Here is a 24,992-nt window from a genome sequence, read left to right as displayed (position 1 = left end):
GAGGATTTGCGTGGAGAATCGCCTTTTACGATACCCACGAGAAGACACAGAGTGGTTCTATCCTACTCGCATAATAAAAAATTTAAGGATTAAAAGAACTTTTAAGCTCGATACTCTTAAATGTTAATAATATGAGTCAATAGTACAAAAACTTTGATTCTCTGAAATAAACGGATAACTGAATTCTTTATTAAAATAGCCTAAAAATAGGTTTTATTTGTCTAGTGTAAGAAAATTTACCTCTCATTCTCCTCTCAAGGGACTTTCATTTGAATCCTAATTGAGCTAATAAACGCCAACAATATATCCTTTACGAATTCCTGTAGGTTTTAAACCAGTCATTCAAGGAAAATTCTTAGATATTGCTCTTTTCTGTAAAATATTTACTAAGGTAGGTGCTGCTTTTTTGTTCATTCCGTACCTACCAGGATCTTTCGCAAAGCTTCGTCATAGGTATTGATTAACTTACAAAAAATAGTTAAGCCATTACAAATCCGGTTCCTGTGTACGATATTATGGCGTGGATAAATTATGTTTAATGATAAGTTACTACGACTAGTTCGGCCACAACATTTTGTCCAAAGTAGATCCACTTAAGAGTACTGTAGATCCAGTCTATTATGAGATGAGACCAATGAGATGGACAGACCAGATCAAGGCCTCAACTAAGTGCTCGATTAACGAAAGTGATTTGATCAAAGGTTACAAATAAGATAATAAATAATTACACATAATCACTTTCATAAGCTAAAGGACAAAGCTTTTTTAAACTCCCTTATTTTTAGGAGATGTGTACAATATTTATAAAACATAAGTGTCACAAAACATAAGTCATGCTTTGTTTATATTGATAGTCATTGACAATTTGGTATATCGTAACAAAGACTTTTGAACGGACGCGGCGACCTTGCCTGCGCGTACGCATTCGCGCGACTCATGGTTTGTACCGTCAGCGTCATCGTATAAAATGATTATTTTTATTTTAGTTCTTACGTAGTAAAATATACTACCGTCCTTATTATTATAAATATATTACTTAACTGTGAGGCCATAATACATTATAATCAATTAGATTACATTAATTGCACTAATTAAATTACTGTACTACAGTCGAAAGCTAACACTAATAATGAATAAGATGCCATAAAGTTAAGCTCGTGTGCCATCGTCTGTATTCTATTCATTTTATTTTAGTGGGTAACATAATTAGCTATTTCATTACTTACATAGTCATTTTACAGTAAATTAATTACTAAGAATAAATAACTACATGTTGTGTAATAAAACGATTGATTTGCCATCTACAAGATTAAACAGTAATCATTAAAAGCTTCTATTAACTGCTAAAATGTCAATGTTTTCCGCAATTGACAGAATTATCTTCAGTGACAAAAAGATAAGTAATGATAGCTTTTAATAATTTCCAAAAAAGCACAGCTATTTTGCTGACTCTACTTTCATACTAGATCCACTATCCGCATTCCGCCAAAAGTTTGCCTCGTCCTCGCGGCGCTCGCGCATCTTCGGTCACGTGACGCGCCGTACGTTCATTCATCCGCGCATCCCAGTCAACGACCTCAAGATGAGTCAAATGTTGACCTTATTGTTATGTGTTGACCTTTAAAATGATCTTTTGCGTCATAGACTAACGGTACTGATTGTAATTTTATAGAGAAGATCGTATTTATTTGAAAGAGCGCTCTACCATCGAAAATAATGGTAATTGGGAATAATGAAATTACGAGCAAGTTATTTTTTGCCACAATCAATTTATAAAAAGAATAATAATAAGTTTAGAAATGACAATAACAGGTAGTTTACTCTAGACAATTAGTTTTTCCTTGTCCCATACGAAATATAATATCAGTGTATAATCAATTTTAACACATATTTAATAGACAGCTCTAAACATTCCCAACTTAATTTGTTGACGAGGCTAGGTTGCATAATAATTACATTTTGCAAGTCATACTCGTAGGTACTTTACCTAGACACAATTTAAATAAATTCCAAACTATACATTAGTACACCTACAGATTTATGTTTTCCGTAAAAATGGCGCGTTATTAGAGCTCAAAAATTTGCAAAACACGCATGCAAATTATGATTTCCATACATGAATATTCATACGACAGTACCTATTTAAAATGTCATATTTTTTAGTTTGAAGCAAAAATATTGAAACGTTTCAAGTTCTTATTAGGCACAGGTAAGTGGGCGTAAAGCTTACTACAGCTTTTGCCCACTTTTCATATCTCTATTAGTGTGACACTAGTTATACACTATTTACTAACCATTTGGCTAATGAAAGAGCTGATTTCCATCAATGTTTGCTGCAAATGTCAAATGTTTGAATGTTATACCACTCACGGTGTTGTTGGAAGGTCGATATTGTCGATATTTGGACATAAGTAGTTCACAGTACATCAAAGCTATGTTCGTTCGTTCGTTTCAGCTGAAAGACAAACTCCACGGCTGGACAAAGGCCTCCCCCAAGGATTTCCACAAAGACTGGTCCTGCGCCGGTCCTGCATCAAAGCTATGTACGATTGTACGTCCATTGAAACCACTAACCACTCTATTTTTTAAATAACACGCTTTTTAATCATCAACCAAATTAACCACTAACTTACTTTGTAAATGTGACTAAGGTTCAGTGAGCTTTCTTTAAAGATGCTTTTTTGTCAGGCCTTGAAAGCTTTCGGATTGTAAGAGTTCAGAAAACAGAATCATACTGGGACCACCACCATTTTATTATGATCTGTGAATATTGCTATCGACACTGCGTTCAGAGTTCACTTGGTATACTTACTCATTCCATTTTATTCTAGAGCTTTCACTTCTGATTATAAGAATAGTGAGTTTACAATAGGCCTATCCACCTATTTCTCGTCCACAGAGTTATCGATAAACTCTGTCCACTCAGGACAACACTAGTCTACAATCCAGTGGACGGTGGGCAAGGTCGACTGGCGGCATTACTTTACGCGTATAATTGTATATTTAACAAATTACTGCAATTTTTAATAACAACAATTCACGCGTTATAAGCAAATAGAACAATTTGAACTTGAATTGTTAAATAACGTCAGATTTGAATATAATGGCTGGCAATACATCAAAATAAAGGATATGGATAAGTAACAAATACAAAAAAAAAAACAATAACTGCGATATATTGACTTTATCAGCCAAATTATAACGATAAGTAATTTGTGACAAACAGAATTTCTCGCGGGCGAAGCTGTGGGCTGAAGCTAGTATAAAATAATGATGCTTTGTTACAGTCTACTTTAATAGAGTATAACAAACTTGAGACAGGTCAAAACGGGAAGCGTTTGAAATAATAATGAGTTGAACTAAAACTACTTTGTTAAGTTTACGGCACGGTTAGTGCTCTTTCGCTTTGTGTCAAAGGTGCTCTAAACTTTATGGTCTGTTTAATCCAGAGCCTTATCTGCAACTTAGTCTATGGTTGGAAGTGACACATAGACATAGTGTAAAATTATACTGTAATTTTTTGTTATTAGATTTGTCTTCAATCTCACCTCATGATACGAGTAGTGATGAGACCAAGAGATGGGTTCAAAGCGTAGGTAATGGAGACTTTGATGACTTTATTTTTCCTGGAAAAAGTTCTTTTACTGACTTTAATTAATCACATGCTACTTCAGCTAGCTATCATTAAGAATTGATTGATATTTAAATTTTTTGAAGGTATGTAATCTATATACACCACTACATTTTTATCACCGGAAAAAAAAAATCTGGGTAATGAGTTATTGATACTGATCCTATTTATGCAAAAAAAAAAGTTAAATAAAGCTACTCAAAATTTCATCCCAAAATTGGTAATATTTGGACACACGCGTCGCTAGCACTATTTACGCTCAACGCAAGGCCGCCCGTTACTATGGAGAGAGATGCGACGTTGCCGGCCCGACGCTTCCTAAAGGCAGCGGTGTACGTTTTTTGTGCGGCCATTATCACCCGCGAGCCACGAGCGAGAGGGCGGCGCGGGGCCGCGGCCCGCGCCGCCCTCTCGCTCTTCCGGCCGCCGGCCGCGGTCGGTCAGTTGCGCGCGCGCGAGCTCTTTATCGGTCGTGGTGAAGTGTCTTGTTAACATTGTATCAATCAAGTCAATAGTGTCGTGCAATTATTACGTTGTCTTACCAATTCTTTCTTCTTCTTCTTCTTTCTTTTCAGCCAAATGACGTCCACTGCTGGACAAAGGCCTCCCCCAAGGTTTTCCACAATGAACGGTCCTGCGCTGCCCGCATCCAGGCTCTTCCCGCGACCTTTACCAGATCGTCGGTCCACCTAGTAGGAGGCCTGCCCACGCTACGTCTTCCAGCCCGTGGTCGCCACTCGAGAACTTTCCTGCCCCAACGGCCATCGTCTCTACGAGCTATGTGCCCCGCCCACTGCCACTTGATTTTAGCAATTCTGCGAGCTATGTCGGTTACTTTGGTTCTCCTGCGGATCTCCTCATTTCTGATTCGATCACGCAGGGAAACTCCGAGCATAGCCCGCTCCATCGCCCTTTGGGTGACCTTGAGCCTTCTTATGAGGCCCATAGTAAGCGACCACGTCTCAGATCTGTATACCATCACTGGCAACACGCATTGGTCAAATACTTTCGACTTAAGACACTGCGGTATTTCGGACGTGAGTATATGGCGAAGCTTCCCGAACGCTGCCCATCCGAGTTGGATTCGACGATTGACCTCTTTCTCGAAGTTGGACCTACCTAACTGGACTGTTTGTCCCAGGTATACATAATTGTCAACAACTTCGAGTGTAGAGTCTCCAACCTTCAGAGGAGTGGGTGCAACACGGACATTAGACATGATTTTTGTCTTGTCCATGTTCATTCTGAGGCCCACTTGTTGAGAGGCTCTACTGAGGCCATCGAGCATTGTGCCTAGATCCTCCAAGGTCTCAGCCATGATACGATATCGTCCGCGAATCGAAGGTGGGTGATGTACTCGCCGTTGATATTTATGCCAAATCCGTTCCAGTCCAGAAGCTTGAAGACATCTTCCAGGGCGGTGGTAAACAGTTTTGGAGATATGACGTCTCCCTGTCTTACCCCTCGCTGCAACTGGATAGGTTTCGAGTCCCGATCCTGGAGGCGGACCGACATTGTGGCGTTTTTGTACAAACCCCTCAACACTTCGATATATCGATAGCCAATTCACCTCACGTGAATACGTGTTAATGATACGTGCATTATTATTCTTGGCCGGAGAAATTGTGTAGTGCAGTTTTGCGACTGTACCGGGACAGCCACACTTCAGCACGATGCAGGGTGCTTATCAAAGCATTGAATTTTGCCGGTCCTAAGGCCGATCCTAAGCCCGGGTAAGTATGAAGGGAAAGTTGAATTATTTTTATTATTTTACCTAAGCGCCTGCCTACTAAAACCACCATCTAAAACTGTTCGCACCACTCAGCTGTTATGGGCCATAACAGCTGAGAGCCATAACTTATGGCGGATCTTAAATTCACGAACTACGAACGACGCGCGATCTCAATTGGAGTTACACAGTAGGTATTATTATTAACTAGTGTTAAAAACTCACAGAAATACAACGTGACGTATTACGTAATTACTAAATTACTGTTTTCGTCCTTTGCCCTGCGTTCAATTACAATTCTAATTACCTACTTGAAATGTTGCAATAAAAATAGCCTAAGATAGGTAGCTAAGTAATACATTATTATTATTCTGTGATGATAACACTGAAAGCCGCTGTTTTGGCAGATCTTTGAATTACATATTTCTTTTAAAGTCGTAGTAGCCTCGTAACGACACATTGGTGTGTATTCGTAACGTATTCACAGTAGGTAGGTATTTCATTGTATTATTAACTTACAATTAGTGTTAACAGTCAGAATACCACGTAAAGAAGTACGTAAGTGTAATGAAACACTTATTACAACTCAAAATTACTTGAAATTAGTTAAAATGTTGCATTGTAATGGTCTAAATTAGTAATAATAACACTGGAAGCGTGGTCAAGGCGTGAGCGAGACAGACAGATCAATGTGCGAGCGCGTACGACTACTCTACTGAATGAACGAGCAGCGGAGTGGCCCAGCTGTGACGCGTAAAATAGGGACTAAAGAAAATTTAATAAAAAAATTAACTTTATAAAAATTTAATTTTTTTTTTTTACTTTATAATTTTCACACATTTCTACATAACCTGTTAAAAATTTTCCGGTGATAAAAAAGTAGTAGTGTATATAGATAATGCTGTATTTTTTATCCCATGAAGTTTCTGAATGGAATGCATGTAAAAAATCTTATCAAAATCTTAGCATAAACAATCTATAGGATAGGCATTCGCGGTAGGGGGCTTCAAATCATAACTAACATAATAACAATATCAAATAATTAAACCCAAGAGATATGAGCTAAAGATATAAAAGGGTGCAGGTACAATTAAAATATTTCATAATGACGACCTTTGAGTAACAAAACACAATGCTAAGCGCGTGTCCTTGGCTTGAAATAAATTACACTGTAGGTAGTTCAACTTGTAATAATACTATGAGTAGGTATTGGCTGAACACAAGCTGAAGCGGAAGCGATAGCGTTATAAGTTTAAAGTATGTATGAAATTAAAAAATATAGTGGAGGAGGCTCATAGTCCAGCAGTGGACTGTAAAGGGCTGTTGATGTTGATGATGATGTATGAAATACCATATATTGTCATGTCAAATTAATGACTTTAACTTGCAAATAGTATAACAATAGCTGAGCTGTTGAGCTATCAACTCTTAAGACAGGTAAGGGCATTGATACTTCAATTTATTACAATACCATGACATGGCATGTTAAAGTAATAAAATGTTTAAGTAATTTTAAATTGAAATATTAGAAGACTTGACTTAGGTATAGTTAACTCTTTTTAACCAGCTCTATCGGTATGACAGGTACCTATGTAAAACCAACGGTCCCAATTTCTTGTGGAACTGAATCAAATCAAATAATTTTATTGCATAATGTAGGTTACAAAATTCATAAAATATTGTTCAGCTACATCATACCATTTCACGCACAAAAGAATAAATTTTTCATGAAATTTAAAAACGCTTACGGCTGTATATCGCCGTACATTCGGTGATCTAATAGCATAGTTTTCTCGATCAATTACCTAAACATTTTTATTTCCACCGTTGAGCGTTGACATTTAAGAATCAGATCATTTTTTCCAGCCATAAAGGTTGATTTACGTTGAATTTATTTCCTGGGCAATTAACTTCTAAATTGGATTACTTTGTGGCTTTATTTCAAGCCTATTATGATTCGCGATACAACAGGTTACTCGCTAAAATAAAGTATTACGTGTGTTACGAGGTGGGCGAATAAAACATGCGACTATCGAAATAAAATAAAATTGATAGCTCGTACTTTGAGCTGATCTTATCGCTTCTATTTTATTTTTAGTCCTCTTTAAATGTTATAATTAAATCACAAATGACATACTGAATGTATTTACATATTCACAATTGTAGTTAAATCTATTTATCCATACTTATTTAACGCAAACGTGGTCGCCCCAAGCAAACTTGGCGGCGCACTGTGGCAGACGAGGCGAAGAAGATCGGCAAGACTTGGAGCGAGATCAAAACCAAAGCTCAAGACCGAACGCGATGGAGGACTGTTGTGGACGCCCTCTGCCCCATCTAGGGGACATAGGGCCTTAAGTCATACTTAATACTTATTTAGCCCTTATAAAATTAATAGCAGCCGCCATCAACTTCGTATGCGTGGAGACTTCCAACCCCCGTTTACCCCCTTAGGGGACAAGTTTCGTAAAACCCGTTCTTAGCGGATGTCTAAACCCTATAAGGAACCTACCTGCCAAATTCCAAGATTGTAAGTGTTATAGTTTCTAAGACTTCGTGATTAATCACTGATTAATAAAATCAGTGAGTGGTATTTCGCTTTTATTTAAATTTTAAATAGATTACACGGCTATTATAGGTATCAGTTACGAGTAAGCCCAATTTTTTGCTTAAGTCTGTGATATTTGTTTCAAACGATTGACTGACTAATGTTTTTGTTTTATCTTTATCTTTTACCGTGAACTTTAAGAAGTACCTGTGGTCTTTTTTGTTTTAAGCTGTAGTCAATGACTAGTTCAAGGTCAATTTGTGTTAGTTTAGCCTTAAGAATGACATTAGCATGGTTGCCGTGTCGCAAATAGTACAAAGTGACAAATAAAAACCATTTTATAAGCATTAGCGCTTAACTCTGTAAGTGTTTGAGTAATGGAAGCGGCACGGGAGTAGTTACATTGACATAATTATTATTATTATGTGACAGAGCATACAAATCTGAAGTACAATACGCCCGTATTCACAAACATTACTATGAGGTCTCACAGTGCCCACGGACGCACAGGGTCATACACGAACCGATCTCAGAGCTCTATTCAAAGATGTGCGTTCGATTTTTTTCCTCACTTAAGCTAGCATCGTTTGTGAATACGGGTGTTAGGCCCAGAACAGACGGTGAAACGCAACTGCAACGAAACTGCAACTGCTAGTTACTTTTGAGTTGCATCTAAGTTTCTGCCATAGCGTCCGTTGACAGACCACACATGACGCGACCAGTTTGAAACTTTCAGTTTCAGTTTCATTCATCAGAATCATCAAAAGTTGCAGTTGCGTTTCACCGTTTGTTCTGGGCCTTAGTCTCGTAATTTTTTTTTATTGTCAAAATAAAGTTATTTTCTTTCTTTCTCGCTGACATTTGACGTTCCAAAAACACCCCCCGTGTCGCTTCCATACCTCAGGCACTGACTAAATATATTTTAAATCATTTTCCCACGGACATTTCTCAGTCAAAACAAGTTGTTTGTACCAACTTTAATCTAATAAACAAAGAGCAGAGGTTAATTCCAAACGTAATGCCGGGTCATAAACGTTAGACAGAGAGGCACAATCAATCACCGACTGATTGACGATTATGTAAGTTTAATATGATATCACATTAGTAAGTCATAGTAAGTGAAACATCTGTGGAGTTATAATTAGCCACTCAAAAAATAGGTCAGCGACAACTCATAAGCGGTAGCGTTTTTTAAAATAAAACTTTGAATAATGTAAAAAATCGCTCACAATTCAAGATAATATTCATAATTTACCCGCAATGTGTCTTTTGGGAGGCCTTTGTACAGCAGTAAACGTCATTAATTGACTGAAATTAACAAACGATTGAACGAACCCAAAATGTAGAGCTTTTGTAACCCTCAAACAATTAGGCTGAGTTGCACCACCTTATTTAACCATGACTATAACCATAACCGGTGTTTTTTATATGGAGTTTGACAGACTTTTGTCGTTCGTTACAGTAAGATGGTGCAACCCAGCCTTAGAGTTGATTTTATGTTATGATACGATATTTTCAAACGCAAATCTGCAATCTGCTTGTATCTGACAGTCTACAAAAAAAAAGTATTTGTTACATATTCTCATTAAAGACTGAAAAGCACATTAAGTATGTTGTCATTTTATTTCGATGCCAAGATCGGAAGCTTTTTCTTCTAATGTTAGTGATAAACATACAATAATCCAACTGGGCGCATTCTATTAAAAAATGCAATAAGAACCTACAATAAAAATAAATGTCTCGCTCTCGCCTCTACCTTGGACCGTATTATGCAATAGCTCTCGAAAGAAAAGTTGTCAGATTTCGGCGCCCGCGGCCTCGCTGCAAGCGATGTTCTGAGATCAAGTTCATTGCCACGGCCGATCGTTAGCTCGAGCAGATGAGCTCACTTGCGCAACTTTGACGCGCATTGTTGCATGAAACTATCCTTTTGCTCGTTTTAATTTTGTAATACTAATGTGCTTAATGAACTTTGGAAATTGTTGTTTTATCTGGAATGGTTAAGAGATATCTAACCATGATTAAGGAAGCGTCATGGTTATGCGGTATGTTAGACATTTGTAATCAAGATGGCTCGATAAATGAAGACATTAAAGTACCGTGTGAATCATTGTAAAACTCAGATGAGAAATCTTACTTAGATTTTTTTATAATCGGTCTAGAATTTGATAAATTCACTCTTTGTAGAAACTAACGTCGAGTGAGCTGATTTCTTCTGCAAAAAAAATAAAGATAAGACCAAATCGTTGGGGTCGACGTGATATTGGCAAGAACAGCATGTAGTCCAGAAAAATGAGTCACTGAAAATGATTTATTGCTAATAATGGAAAACAAAAGACAAGCTTCCCTCACCACCACCCTCAGCCAGAAACTTTTCATGAATGATTCTTAAAGTAAGTACCTATTCCATCAGTTGTTACTTTAGACATAAATTCAAACACAGTAACAAAATAACCCTTGTTACTAAGCAAATAAACTAATTAATCCAACCAAAAAGGTATCGGTTTGTAGTAAACTTAAACGCTCCAATTCCGGCGAAACCCAATAGTTATTGCACATCTGGGATCGATTTTCAATTTACTTTGCATATAAATTGCGGGGAAACAGAAGCAGGATCATACCTCACAGACAACTCGAGAACATCAACACTTCAACATGTTCCAAAAGGTATTTTACTTAAGTACTTAATTTATTATCTGTAGCAAGTATTGTTTGGATTTTTTAAGAAATAAAGAAAGTTATCATTAATTTGGTACCAAAAAAGTACAAAGCAACTTAAAGAGCAAAATATATTGTACCAAATTGGTCTCTGCTTAGTATGAGGTCATAATTATGAGGTATTATTAAGTCTTTTATCAAAACAATTATCAGCTTTGCATCATCATCGGGGGTTACTCTATTCAATTGACAACGATTTGATACATTTTACTCCATTACCATATACGGTGAAAGTTCAGAATAGTTTCTTTGAGAACCTGTCATCTTTTTTCGAAACACCCATGAAAGATTTTGGCGCTAAATAATAATTTTATCAATGCCAAGGGTCGGTATTTTATTAAACTAAACTATAAAACAAATGAAATCACTTCTAATTTAAACCAATTAATTAAAACATAAAGTTGACATTAAAAATAATGCTACAATTATTCTAATTTTAATATTAGAATTCCAAGGGCGATGAAACTAGAACTATTTGATTGTAAATACAAATGCCTATCATACTTCATCTAGATAAGCAAAGGTCGAATAACTTCATTTGACCAAAATATTCTACTAATGCATAACTAAGCTGCCTATAAAGTGAACGAATGTGTAAATGAAATTGACTGATTGATCCATTTTGTATTACAGCTCGCCGTCCTATCTTACCTCATCATCTCTACCACGTGCACGGTTCTACACCAAGCTCCGCTCCCGATATATTTGGACCTCCAATACCATGAGGCACCGTCAGTCCCGAACTACAACTTCGCGTACGAAGTGAATGATCCGCACACTGGAGACATCAAGAACCAGCACGAAAGCAGGCGTGGAGACATAGTCCAAGGGCAGTACTCGTTGGTTCAACCTGATGGCATCAGAAGAACAGTGGACTACCGAGCTGATGAGCACACAGGGTTCCACGCTACAGTCAACAACGAAGGCAGGCCTCTTGCCCATCCGACCCTGGAAACCGCACCTCAAGAAGAAGCACCTAGGCAACCCAATCTAGCTCTCCACATCAGCTACCCATGGCCGACTCCTGCTGTGTCCACCACCAGCCCTGCTCCAGTAGCCATTTCTAGGACATCCTTTCAACAGACCATTTCCAACGTGCACCCAAATAATCCTTGGCTTTGAATTCCATGAAATCAATGAAGCGTAAATTTAAAAGGCGACGACAACGGACACCGATGAAATTGAACACCTTGCTTATTCCTTACCGTATCAATGTCGACACTTTCGTAGCTATCAAACAAAGAGTTTATTAGTGTAGTTGAAAACGTTTGTCGATGAATGGAATGGTAATGAGTATAATTGGTGACCGGACCGGTTAACCTTCGAGTACCCGGCGAGGGAAATTGCCCTATAACGCCAGTTCTATGCGCTAACCTTTGTAATCCTTTAAACATTTATGTTGCATAATAAAATATTCGCAATGTCCTTTTGTGTTTCGTTCCCAGACGTGATACGTACTAATTCCTGGCATACCCTTTTGTAATTAGTCTCATTCGTGAAATTCCACAAGCTGTGGTAATTGCAGTGTGAATAACTGAACACTTAGCTCTAGGGAAAAATGAGATTGTTTTAACTCATAATAATTATGAGCTGTGGAACAAAAGAAACATTACAGTTGAATGTATATGTTTAAACTTAATTAAATACTGTCGACAGCATAATCAGACTACAAGTAAGATACTTTTGGAAAAACCTCATAATAAAAATAGCAAATAGCGAGGCCTATGTTCAGCAGTGAACGTCCTGTGGCTGAGGTGATATCGACGATTACAAAAAATTCGAGTGTTTAGCTAGTTGTGTTATCGTCATACAATTAAAAGCATTAAGGTAAACGTATTACACATAACACGTGCTGGGTACGTGCAGAAAAACTTGTCTTACAAACCTAAAACATAAAAATATTGTAGTACTCTACTTTGGAAATAAACAACAAAACAATTAAACTTCAATAACCAAAATAATATTTATAAGGCTGGCTTTTTTTTCAATGTTATTTAATACATTTTACTTTATTTGGTATCAATAATATGTGGAAGTTTTTGAGATAAAGGTACATATTTAGATGCTATTGAGTTTTTAATTCAAGGTTATGTTGTTAAGTATACTTAAACTGACCTAGTTAGACACTAGGTCGCCTTCCAACCATAATAATTGAAATCTTAATAGAATGCAAAACACTAACTTGATTTTTAATTATTTACATGGTTAACTCAGGGTACATTGACTAAATTAAAATAATTATGATCACAATCTCAAATACCATAACGTTATTATAGATTTATGGTTTTCTGGTGGGACACATAGAATTAATTAAACCTACACAAGAATACCGTTTTCGTTCAATGCATCGAAAAGATTAAAATTTATTTTAGTTACTAATTACCTTGGTATACCTTCAAGTAAACGCTGTCAACCTAGGAATTACAAAAACCAACACTTGAATTTTATGAAACCATAAATTAAAATGCGGTCGTTTTTAGTACTTCATTTACAATTGTGATCAATGGTGACACGAATACAACATACTTACGGACCATATTGATATAAATAAACTGCAGCTTTCGGAGCATCGCCCTGTCGGTCTTGACTTTTAGTTATTTCCTGAATTTCTTCGCAAACAAACGAGTTAAAGTAGAACTGGAACGATTTCAAGATGTATAAAAGGATAATGCAGTTCAGAGCAAAGCATCAGATCCAAGTATCTTCCGACGTAGTCACATCACCCAATTTACTTCTTCAAAATGGTTGTGAAGGTAAATATTCTATAGTTTTCTAATCGATCTATCCTTAGCAATTTGATCATTTAAAGGTTTCATTTATACCTAGTTAATCATTTGTTTGCAATACTGTTATTTACTCTAAAGTAGTTAAAGCTAAACCTGTGGTTTAGGCAGAATAGAATAGGTACTCCTCATCCTCTGGTGAAAAAGGGAAGGTGACTAAGGGAACCTCCCCAACCTATCCTGGTCAGCATGGGAACTTATGGAGTGTAAACAAAATCCTCCATTCGCCTCTGGTACATTGGAGAGGGTCGTGCTCCTACAGTGGATAATAACCATCCTGTTCTCCTTCCAGTTCGTCGTAATCCTCGCTCTGGCGGTAGCTGCCAACGCCAGCAACTTCAACAGCTTCGCGTACGACGTGGCGGACCCGTTCACAGGCGACTTCAAGAGCCAGGCGGAGACGCGCGTCGGCGACCGCGTGCGCGGCCAGTACTCGCTGCTGGAGTCCGACGGCACCAAGCGTACTGTAGACTACGCCGCCGGAGCAGAGGGCTTCAACGCGCAGGTCCGCAAAGACCCTGCCTTCATCGCTGCCCCTGCCGTCTACTCGGCCGCCCCTGCCGTCTACTCAGCCGCCCCTGCTGTCTACTCCGCCGCCCCTAGCATCTACTCCGCTGCCCCTGCCGTCTACTCTGCCGGCTTCGGCTACCCAGCGCTCCCCTACGCCAAGTTCGCCCCCTACGCCTACGCTAAGTACTTCTGAACACCGTTACCTGCTCCTATTAATATTAAAACTCTATGTTGTAAATATATTGGTTCTGTAAATAAAAGTTTATGAACATTCGATACTATTTCTTGTTTTCATTCAATTACAAGGAAACTCATTCATCTCAACCAAAAGACGTTCACTGCTGGACAAAAGGCTGCGCTCTCCGAAACGACTGATTCTGTGCCGCTCTTATCTAGGTACCTACTTCCCACAACCTTCACCAAATCTTCGGTCAAACATTGCATTATTGGGTAACATACAACATAGTACCTTGCATCCAATTAATAAATCTTTCGACAATAATAAGATAAGTTAAAAATAAAACACTGCAACTGAAGTATTACTGATTCACCTAATTTTAAATTCTAATTGCACAATTAACACAAATATTAACGAATTTGGCAAACGATGTTGTAAGCATTATCTAATATCTCAAGGATCAACCGCAGCATTGAAGGCGGGGTATTCCAATATGGGCTTTATTAGTGATTGTTCCTTTGTTCGTGTTTATTAAAAATAATAATAAACGCGAGCGGTGGTCAGCATGGTCGAGTTCCGCGTTACTGATTTACTGACGAAATTGAAGCCGACGAAAAAAACGCTATGTGACCTAGAGAATAGTGCTGTCTTTTACTTCCTATTGTTGGCACGAAATGAATGTTCAGGACTCGTATAAAAGAACGTCCAGGGCAGGGATTAACCATTCGCAGTTCACTGTGCAACCAAAACAAACGTATCGAAATGGCAGCTAAGGTAAATGTTCCTTGCGGTCAGTGTAACTTTAGTGCTGCGGTGAAGTGGTGAATGTGAGACAATACCAATCGGACTATTAATAGCCTCAGTGATATTGATATCCAAAGTTTATCATTTGGGATTTTAATTTGCAACAAATCAGTGCATCGAATAATTTCAAATTGCCCTAGACAAGGATGAATCGTGAATTAATAAAAGGATTCGTTTTCTTTGCTTGGGAAGAGGGGAATAAAATATAACAATATATTGAAATTTGAATTCATTCGCCAATGACAATTAAATTAATTTTTCCGCAATCCATTTATCAACTTTATTTCATACTTATCCTAAAATGAAAAGTAGAGCAAAAGAGATTCTCCTGCACTTTCAAATACCACTGTTTAATTAAGACTTTTGTTTCCAGTTCGTCGTTGTTGCTCTCCTGGTGGCGGCCGCTCACGGCAGCGCGATCCACGGCGCCGACTACACCAGCTTCTCGTACGGCGTGTCCGACCCGCACACCGGCGACGTCAAGAGCCAGCACGAGACCCGCGTCGGCGACAGCGTCCGCGGCCAGTACTCGCTGCTGGAGTCCGACGGCACGAAGCGCACCGTAGACTACGCCGCTGACGCGCACAGCGGCTTCAACGCCGTCGTCCGCAAGGACCCCGCTCTGGTCGCGCACGCCGCCTACGCCGCGCCCGTGGCCCACGCCGCGTACGCCGCGCCCGTCGCCCACGCCGCTCCCGTCGCCTACGCCGCGCCCGTGGCTCACGCTCCCGTCGCGTACGCCGCGCACGCCGCCGCTCCCGTCGCCGTCTCTGCCTACTCCACCTCCCTCGCCCACGGAGCGCCGCTCGCCCACGCCGCGCCCTTCGCCTACGCCGCTCCCCTGGCGCACGGTGCCTACGGGCTCGCCGCTGGACACGGTGCCTACGGTATCGCCGCTGGACACGGTGCCTACGGATACGGCGCTGGTCATGGACTCTATGGCTCCCACCTCGGATACGCCGCTTACTAGACAACTGTTATAAAATTGTACCTGTATTAGTTTATTAGAATGACCCAGTCAAATATGACGTTATTGCTGTGATTTATTAAACCATTTTGGTAACTCTACCTCAACTTTTTATTTACTACCTTAGTTATGTATAACCCATTTATGATGACTAACCTACCCTAACTTCTTTTGAATAGTCAAATACATAACCTTTGCGTCTTGTCAAAATTAAAAATTTAGAAAGCTAGTCATTCGGTCCCTTTAGATATAAAACTGTCTAAAAACTTTTGCATGTTTAATTATGTTATGCACTGATTCAAGGTGAAAAAACACTGGCAACCTATACGTATAATCAATCAATGAATAAGCACAATAAAGTTCGCGTGCATATCGTTAATCCTTTCTTTATCGATTAAACTTCAATACTTGAAGTTATTGCTGAGTCATTATTTATTGGTAGCATTGGAATACAATTGGAATTAGTTCACAAAAACTACATATTTGCCGCTGTAAATTTCAAGGTTCGAGCGGCCATTCAAATAGTAGATACTTGGCATTTATCAAAACTCATTACTTGCGAATGCTTTTCGTAATAACAAAAGTAGAACTAAATATAGCTTAATGATAACGATGACTTAGGACTGGTACCTATTAATAAGTAGGTAGGCCTATGCTACTCATGATCAGATGAGTGATTTAGCCGGAGTCAAGACCGCTTCATTTCTTTCTAGCTGCATGTGGTACTTGGTACTTTTTTTAAGCTATAATGTCAGCACTAAGTAAGTACACATATTTGTCATACAATTTAAATAAACAAATTGTTTTGTTGGTATCTATTTATTGAAATTATTCTCCGCATTATAAGGAAAAGCAGTTCATTTCAGCCTAATTCCGTCGACTACAGGACAAAGACCTCCCCCATGTATTTCCAAATCGACTGGTCCTGCGTTGCCCGCATCCAGGTTCACCCTGTTCCATCGCGCAGAACTGATTATTATTTAAATAATTTGAAATCCAAACTCCATAATTATCTGAAAATCTTTTAGATAGTGTTTTAAAGACTGTAAATCCTTGAAAAAGAGGCTGACAATATAATAGTGACTGAGTTTCTAGCGCGGCTTTTTCTCAGCACTAGTCTATTATTGTCCTGAAGTAGTGGTAGGGTTAATACTGGGACCAGTAAAAGTGACTTTAAAAGCCTACTCTCAAAAATAAAATGAGTATTATGGTTTAATGATTTTTTACGAGTATGAGTTTAACTAAATTGAACCGAACATTATATCAATCAAAATATAAAATATAAATAATAAATAAATCATTGGACAATTTCACACAGCGCCAGCTAGCCTCAAAGTAAGCAACTTAATGCTTGTGTTATGGGTGCTAGCTTAACGGATATACTACTTATATACTTTTTTTTTTAAATACATAAATATTATACATAGTGACACCCAGACCCGTCACAGAAATTAAAATTCATCATTTCAATTTTTGCCCGGCCGGGAATCGAACCCGGGACCTCTCGGCATAGTAGTCCGTTCTGAACCACTACACCAAACGGCCGACTGATATGTTTGTCGCCAGTGGGATTTTTGCCAAAGCCTAGTGTCTACCTATATTTCGATTTAAGCATCATATAGTTAGCCTGACTGAGGTACAGTAAACAATTATCTTTTGTGATACAGTCATGAAAAATGTGACCCCAAGGTTTCTGCCTCTATTTGCCATCCTATGCTTCAACCACTATACGAGTAGTACCAGTTTGCTACTCTTAACGCCAATTGAACAAGAAAGTTAAGTTTCGAAAAACGATAAGTACCCGTAGGCTCCTTTCATTGAAAGAAACGATCCTAGTAGTGCGTATGTAGGTAGATACATATACGGGGGTTAAAAAGTACCGTTTATCGTAACAAAAATGCAGTCAGATGTTTCTTTTTAAATTGTGTTATCTTGACTTACAGAGACGTAATTGCTTATTTGAAATTACTTTTAACTATGCATTATTCTTTTTAAACTGTTTTTATTGCAGCCCATCAAGGCGTAAAGGGGTTTATCATAATTTCTACATGAGTACAAAAATAAGTACAAAACTATTATGGAGTCACCAAATTATTTAATCACAGCATTAACGTCAAATTTGACAGGGTCTTAATTAACTATGTACAGGTTCTTTGTTCAAACTAGATGATTAGTATGCGGCATAGCCGAGGTGGGAGCCGTAGAGTCCATGTCCAGCGGCGATACCGTAGGCACCGTGTCCAGCGGCGAGCCCGTAGGCACCGTGCGCCAGGGGAGCGGCGTAGGCGAGGGGCGCGGCGTGGGCGAGCGGCGCTCCGTGGGCGAGGGAGGTGGAGTAGGCAGAGACGGCGACGGGAGCGGCGGCGTGCGCGGCGTACGCGACGGGAGCGTGAGCCACGGGCGCGGCGTAGGCGACGGGAGCGGCGTGGGCGACGGGCGCGGCGTACGCGGCGTGGGCCACGGGCGCGGCGTAGGCGGCGTGCGCGACCAGAGCGGGGTCCTTGCGGACGACGGCGTTGAAGCCGCTGTGCGCGTCAGCGGCGTAGTCTACGGTGCGCTTCGTGCCGTCGGACTCCAGCAGCGAGTACTGGCCGCGGACGCTGTCGCCGACGCGGGTCTCGTGCTGGCTCTTGACGTCGCCGGTGTGCGGGTCGGACACGCCGTACGAGAAGCTGGTGTAGTCGGCGCCGTGGATCGCGCTGCCGTGAGCGGCCGCCACCAGGAGAGCAACAACGACGAACTGGAAACAAAACATTTGTCTTAATACAAGTCTGGGATAGCTATATGAAATTAATATTGTACATTTTATTAATAACTGTATACCTTAGCTGCCATTTTGATAGGTTTATTTGGTTAGCACAGTGTACTGTGAATGATTACTCTCTGGGCGTGCCGTTCTTTTATATGAGTTTATTGTTTCATAGGAAGTAGGTATATCAACACTGAGCAACTGTACTCTCTAGGTCACACGCGAGGAATTTTCGTCAAGTGTTATTCACCGATCACATATTTGAATCAGGATATTTATTTAATACACTCACTAAAATTTGGTTGAAACACATAAAAACAGTTTTGGTAACTTGTTGCAAACACGCTGCAAACAATTGTATTATGACCTTATTGGTTTTCATTGGATTAAAGTATATTTTTAATTCGTTTGTGTTTATTTATAGAGTTAACATTTTCATATTCATAGCTTCACATTTAACAGAACAACTAGGTAAGGCTAGAGTTGCACCACCATATTTTAACCGTAATAATAACCAGTGTTTTTTGTATGGAGTTTGACAGATTTTTGACGTTTGTCTAAGTTATGGTAAGATGGTGAAAGTCAGGCTAAGAATATACCTATTGGTTATTCGTTATTCATCATCATTATTTCAGCCACAGGACGTCCACTGCTGAATGCATCCTCCAATGATCTTCACATCGCTTTCGGTCAATCATCATCATCATCATCATCATCATTTCAGCCACAGGACGTCCACTGCTGAACATAGGCCTCCCCCAATGCTTTCCATGTTGATCGATTGGTAGCGTCCAGCGCTTCCCTGCTACCTTTACGATGTCGTCGGTCCACCTTCGCTTTCGGTCAAACAAACAATTAATTATTAATAAAACAAGCACAATCAAAAAGGAGCAAACAAAATCTAATTACAATACTTTGTATAAATAATAACAATAATAATCCACAAACAAAGGGACTTTTTAAACCAATGATAATGAAAGCACAACATCATAGTAGGTACAATTGTTAAATACATACTTATACCTATTGCAAGTTGCAAGTTCTAAAAATATAAACTATATCAACATGTCAATGACTTGCAACATGTTGTTAGATTTGTTGTTGACTCAAACATAGGTACATTGTCTACTATATAAAAATAAGTCGGGTTTTCCTCCCTGACGCTATAACTCCAGAACGCACGAACCGATTTCCACGGTTTTGCATTCGTTGGAAAGGTCTCGGGCTCCGTGAGGTTTATAGCAAAGAAAATTCGGGAAAAGGGGGTAAAACGGGATCCACGCGTACGAAGTCGCGGGCGGCCGCTAGTCGTTTATAAAAGAAAAGTAACATACAGTGCTCTTGTCAGAATTTAAGGCGGGCTTTTTGTTCGTTTCATTCTACATCCTAGCGTGTTTGTTAATTAAAGCGTATTAACTACCTAATTCAAATATTATTATGTGATCGGTGAATTACGCTTGACGAAAATTCCTCGCGCGTGACCTAGAGAGTACAGTTGCTCAGTGTTGATATACTTCCTATGAAACAATAAACTCATATAAAAGAACGGCACGCCCAGAGAGTAATCATTCACAGTACACTGTGCTAAGAAACAAACGTATCAAAATGGCAGCTAAGGTATACAGACACTAAGAAATAAGAAAAATATTAATTAAATATAACCATCCCTGGCGTGTTTTAAAACTGAACTTTTGTTTACAGTTCGTCGTTGTTGCTCTCCTGGTGGCGGCCGCTCACGGCAGCGCGATCCACGGCGCCGACTACACCAGCTTCTCGTACGGCGTGTCCGACCCGCACACCGGCGACGTCAAGAGCCAGCACGAGACCCGCGTCGGCGACAGCGTCCGCGGCCAGTACTCGCTGCTGGAGTCCGACGGCACGAAGCGCACCGTAGACTACGCCGCTGACGCGCACAGCGGCTTCAACGCCGTCGTCCGCAAGGACCCCGCTCTGGTCGCGCACGCCGCCTACGCCGCGCCCGTGGCCCACGCCGCGTACGCCGCGCCCGTCGCCCACGCCGCTCCCGTCGCCTACGCCGCGCCCGTGGCTCACGCTCCCGTCGCGTACGCCGCGCACGCCGCCGCTCCCGTCGCCGTCTCTGCCTACTCCACCTCCCTCGCCCACGGAGCGCCCCTCGCCCACGCCGCGCCCCTCGCCTACGCCGCTCCCCTGGCGCACGGCTACGGCATCGCCGCTGGACATGGACTCTATGGCTCTCATCTTGGTTACGCCGCGTACTGAACATCCAAATTTAGGCAATGAACTTGTACATAATAATGTAGTCATAACTTAATAAACTTTTTGGTAACTCCTAATTATCAAAGATTATTTTTTACCCTTCCTTTACAGCCAGATCCTATAAATCAGATTAAATTATGTGAAAAAAGACACTTCTAAACAAATTATTACACCTATCTTGTCGCGACAAGGATAAATTTCCGTGCCATTTTGTGAAAAATATTATTGGCAGGTAGATAGGCCCCCTTAATTGATGTTTATTGTCCGTGGTGCATATCATTTCATAAAAGTTACTAAACCTTTGTTTGTCACCTGTCATCCGCTTTGCAACGGAGCTGAAGGAAGTCGAACCTTAACTTCGAACTCTTCCTATGTTCTTCTGATTAATTTCGTTGCGGGTCCAATGACAGTTTAACTTTCCCCCGAGACAAACTTGACCTTCACTGGTTGGGTTTTTATTGGCGGTCAAGCTTTAGATCCTGGCTATACAGGAGTTGCAGCGATGGGAATGGAGGTAGGGATAGTCCCGTTCTAATCAAATTCTAGAAGTTTAGCTAGTTAGCATTAGGCACCATTCAGTCTATCAACAGGCAGAGAGAGCGGGCGGATACAATCGACGCAAAAACCTCAATATGACCACAAATGCTCAGCCAAGAGCAAAACGACTGAGAAGAAAAAGCTATTTATGTGATAAATGTCCATTTCAACAAGTTTTATTAGCAGGCTATTTGTGAATCATAACTAAAAGTGTTGATGCAATTTATTACAAAATTAATTTTAAATTAGGCGTCTCCAAAAAGTGCCCCTCTATCACTAAGCCGTCAATATCAGTCCACCCTTCTTTATTTTGTTTGTCTTCCAGTGGGCTACTACAACAACCCATGAGACGTACTGAGACGTAATGAAAAACAGTGAAATTATCACACGATATTGAACAAAACATTGTTCCATAAACTGTCTGACAGAGATGCGTATTCCGTGCGCTACACGCACGTTTGGCTCGTGGTATCCGCTCTTCGAATTAAAGCTCAGTTGCACCACCTAACTTTGACCGTAACTATGACGATAACCGGTGTTTTTTATTTGTTTTACAAAATGTGCTCGTAACTATCCTGAAATAAATGCAACACGGCACAAACGTGAAATTCAGTTGGGTCAAAGCCCACTGTGGTATAAATGGTAACGAAGCTGCCGACAAAGCTGCAAAAGAAGCGGCCTCTCAAAGGACGACCACCAGTGTGAACGAGTTCCCAATTTCGTTTACAAAGTACACCATCAGTGTGCTTACCATGAGTTTACGTTAGGTGAGCTCGCTAGCGAATACGTCAAAAAATTCTATGAAGATTTTATTTCTTGAAAGTAGCCGCTAGGGGCGCTGCACAATATGTCATACATTTAAATGTCATTTTTTTACGCAGTCGCTAGCGAGCACACCTAACGAAAACTCATGGTAAGCACACTGAAAGCGCACGCAAGCAAGAAGAATATGCCAGTGCCGCTATACACTCCAACATATTCCGATGGTTTACAACAGTGGGCGAGATTGCGGAGTTCCGTAAGCATGTGGGTCCGTCCTTTGAAAGCTCGCAGATTTTTACTGGCCACGGTTTTCACAAATCTTAACTCCACCGCTTCAAGATCATAGACGATCCTTACTGCCCTTGCAATGACTCCAGCGTACAGGATATTGACCATCTCATGCGAGACTGCCCAATATTTAGCAGACTCCGGCATGAGCACGAGATGACATGCAACAATTTACGGATTGACCCCTATAAACTACAACAAATCATAACAAAATCCCAACCAATCGTCACATTCATAGCCCTCATCAACTTAATAGTCCATCAACTCAAGGGGATCAACAAAACAGCTTGTAAGCTACGTATTGTTGGATCTCTCTCTTTTCATGTTTGGTAGCAGACTGTATCCATTAGCAGACTGCAACCAAGCGCCCTTAGAGCTCAGAACTTTCGAAGTTCAATAAAAACTGTGAGCACAATACATTATTAGGTACTTTAACCAAAATCGCAAAAGTGCCGAAGACAAAAAAAAGTAGTTTAGATGGACTCACATTTTGCGTGCTTGCTAAAGCAAAGAAAATATTTAAATTAGAATTTATTTCGGACAATCTGTAAATGATTTAATTTAAAATAAATTAATAAATAGTAACCAACTTCAAATACTTTTTGAACATCATGATTGCGCACCATCCCGCGTGTAAATGACGCGTACATTTACAAGCGTCTATAGTAAATAAGATATTTTTAATTAGGATTTTTTTTAAATTAGACACATGTATTGACACATAATATTATCTGAAATAACAGTTGTAAACTGAGATATGAAATAAAAAGTTGTGGTAGAGTACCAAAATGGTTTAATAAATCACAGCTTTAACGTCATACTAATTGACTGAGTCAGTCATAACATTTTATACAGTTTGTACAATTTTTAAATTAGTTGTCTAGTAAGCGGCGTATCCAAGGTGGGAGCCATAGAGTCCATGACCAGCGCCGTATCCGTAGGCACCGTGTCCAGCGGCGATGCCGTAGGCACCGTGTCCAGCGGCAAGCCCGTAGGCACCGTGCGCCAGGGGAGCGGCGTAGGCGAGGGGCGCGGCGTGGGCGAGGGGCGCTCCGTGGGCGAGGGAGGTGGAGTAGGCAGAGACGGCGACGGGAGCGGCGGCGTGCGCGGCGTACGCGACGGGAGCGTGAGCCACGGGCGCGGCGTAGGCGACGGGAGCGGCGTGGGCGACGGGCGCGGCGTACGCGGCGTGGGCCACGGGCGCGGCGTAGGCGGCGTGCGCGACCAGAGCGGGGTCCTTGCGGACGACGGCGTTGAAGCCGCTGTGCGCGTCAGCGGCGTAGTCTACGGTGCGCTTCGTGCCGTCGGACTCCAGCAGCGAGTACTGGCCGCGGACGCTGTCGCCGACGCGGGTCTCGTGCTGGCTCTTGACGTCGCCGGTGTGCGGGTCGGACACGCCGTACGAGAAGCTGGTGTAGTCGGCGCCGTGGATCGCGCTGCCGTGAGCGGCCGCCACCAGGAGAGCAACAACGACGAACTGGAAACAAAATATTTGTCTTAATACAAGTCTGGGATAGCTATATGAAATTAATATTTTACATTTTGTCAATAGCTGTATACCTTAGCTGCCATTTTGATACGTTTGTTTGTTAGCACAGTGTACTGTGAATGAGTACTCTCTGGGCGTGCCGTTCTTTTATATGAGTTTATTGTTTCATAGGAAGTATATCAACACTGAGCAACTGTACTCTCTAGGTCACGCGAGAGGAATTTTCGTCAAGTGTTATTCACCGATCTCATATTTGAATCAGGATATTTATTTAATACACTCACTAAAATTTGCAAACTGGTTGAAACACATAAAAACAGTTTTGGTAACTTGTTGCAAACACGCTGCAAATAATTTTATTATGACCTTATTGGTTTTCATTGGATTAAAGTATATTTTTAATTCGTTTGTGTTTATTAAAGAGTTAACATTTTCATATTCATAGCTTCACATTTAACAGAACAACTAAGGCTGAGTTGCACCACCTTATTTTAACCGTAATAATAACCAGTGTTTTTTGTATGGAGTTTGACAAATTGTTGACGTTTGTCTAAGTTATGGTAAGTTGGTGCAAGTCAGGCTAAGAATATACCTATTGGTTATTCGTTATTCATCATCATCATTTCAGTCACAGAACGTCCACTGCTGAATGCATCCTCCAATGAGCTTCAACATCGCATTCGGTCATACAAACAGTTAATTATTAAAAAAAAACAAGCACAATCAAAAAGGAGCAAACAAAATCTAGTTACAATACTTTGTAAAAATAATAAACAATAATAATCCACAAAGGGACTTTTTGAACCAATGATAATGACTTAATTATACATGTCAATGACCTGCTGCTAACATGTTGTTAGGTTTATTGTTGACTCAAACTTAGGTAAGTAAAAGAAAAGTAACATACAGTGCACTTGTCAGAAGTTTAGGCTGTTTTTTTTTTTTCGTTTTATTCTACGTCCTAGCAAGTTTGTTAATTATTAAAGCGTATTAACTACCTATATCCTGATTAAAATATGTGATCGGTGAATAACACTTGACGAAAATTCCTCGCGCGTGAC

At 40.3% G+C, this 24,992-nt stretch overlaps 6 protein-coding genes across 6 annotated transcripts; 4 read left to right on the top strand and 2 right to left on the bottom strand.

The window, feature by feature from the left end:
- The first annotated feature begins 10,525 nt into the window (after nucleotides 1–10,525).
- On the top strand, nucleotides 10,526–12,051 carry LOC135087615 (larval cuticle protein A2B-like). Its single transcript, XM_063982353.1, has 2 exons — nucleotides 10,526–10,575; nucleotides 11,260–12,051. Exons 1-2 carry the CDS (start codon nucleotides 10,564–10,566, stop codon nucleotides 11,746–11,748), a joined length of 501 nt encoding a protein of 166 aa, XP_063838423.1. The 5' UTR covers nucleotides 10,526–10,563; the 3' UTR covers nucleotides 11,749–12,051.
- Nucleotides 12,052–13,270: 1,219 nt separating this feature from the next.
- On the top strand, nucleotides 13,271–14,193 carry LOC135087617 (larval/pupal rigid cuticle protein 66-like). The gene is made up of 2 exons (XM_063982356.1): nucleotides 13,271–13,379; nucleotides 13,702–14,193. Exons 1-2 carry the CDS (start codon nucleotides 13,368–13,370, stop codon nucleotides 14,110–14,112), a joined length of 423 nt encoding a protein of 140 aa, XP_063838426.1. The 5' UTR covers nucleotides 13,271–13,367; the 3' UTR covers nucleotides 14,113–14,193.
- Nucleotides 14,194–14,492: 299 nt separating this feature from the next.
- LOC135087606 (cuticle protein 12.5-like) lies at nucleotides 14,493–15,969 on the top strand. Its single transcript, XM_063982343.1, has 2 exons — nucleotides 14,493–14,871; nucleotides 15,275–15,969. The coding sequence occupies exons 1-2, from the start codon at nucleotides 14,776–14,778 to the stop codon at nucleotides 15,869–15,871; spliced, it is 693 nt and encodes a 230-aa protein (XP_063838413.1). The 5' UTR covers nucleotides 14,493–14,775; the 3' UTR covers nucleotides 15,872–15,969.
- Nucleotides 15,970–17,943: 1,974 nt separating this feature from the next.
- On the bottom strand, nucleotides 17,944–18,761 carry LOC135087610 (larval/pupal rigid cuticle protein 66-like). Its single transcript, XM_063982348.1, has 2 exons — nucleotides 18,692–18,761; nucleotides 17,944–18,608 (listed from the first exon to the last, which is right to left on the bottom strand). Exons 1-2 carry the CDS (start codon nucleotides 18,701–18,703, stop codon nucleotides 18,039–18,041), a joined length of 582 nt encoding a protein of 193 aa, XP_063838418.1. The 5' UTR covers nucleotides 18,704–18,761; the 3' UTR covers nucleotides 17,944–18,038.
- Nucleotides 18,762–20,146: 1,385 nt separating this feature from the next.
- On the top strand, nucleotides 20,147–20,932 carry LOC135087613 (larval/pupal rigid cuticle protein 66-like). The gene is made up of 2 exons (XM_063982351.1): nucleotides 20,147–20,234; nucleotides 20,319–20,932. The coding sequence occupies exons 1-2, from the start codon at nucleotides 20,223–20,225 to the stop codon at nucleotides 20,856–20,858; spliced, it is 552 nt and encodes a 183-aa protein (XP_063838421.1). The 5' UTR covers nucleotides 20,147–20,222; the 3' UTR covers nucleotides 20,859–20,932.
- A 2,286-nt stretch (nucleotides 20,933–23,218) lies between these two features.
- On the bottom strand, nucleotides 23,219–24,065 carry LOC135087608 (larval/pupal rigid cuticle protein 66-like). Its single transcript, XM_063982346.1, has 2 exons — nucleotides 24,003–24,065; nucleotides 23,219–23,919 (listed from the first exon to the last, which is right to left on the bottom strand). The coding sequence occupies exons 1-2, from the start codon at nucleotides 24,012–24,014 to the stop codon at nucleotides 23,323–23,325; spliced, it is 609 nt and encodes a 202-aa protein (XP_063838416.1). The 5' UTR covers nucleotides 24,015–24,065; the 3' UTR covers nucleotides 23,219–23,322.
- Nucleotides 24,066–24,992: the final 927 nt, after the last annotated feature.

Source organism: Ostrinia nubilalis, chromosome 3, assembly GCF_963855985.1.
Source record: "Ostrinia nubilalis chromosome 3, ilOstNubi1.1, whole genome shotgun sequence".
NCBI lineage: Eukaryota > Metazoa > Arthropoda > Insecta > Lepidoptera > Crambidae > Ostrinia > Ostrinia nubilalis.
The sequence above is the reverse complement of the archived record's forward strand: the minus strand, read 5'-3'. Positions and strand labels throughout refer to the sequence as shown.

What these genes read in the sequence shown, in the direction of transcription:
- LOC135087606 (XM_063982343.1), top strand. Translation starts at nt 14,776, where the DNA reads ATGTTCAGGACTCGTATAAAAGAACGTCCAGGGCAGGGATTAACCATT. An exon ending in GTATCGAAATGGCAGCTAAG is followed by an intron (nt 14,872 to 15,274) that starts GTAAATGTTCCT and finishes TTTTGTTTCCAG; the next exon opens with TTCGTCGTTGTTGCTCTCCT.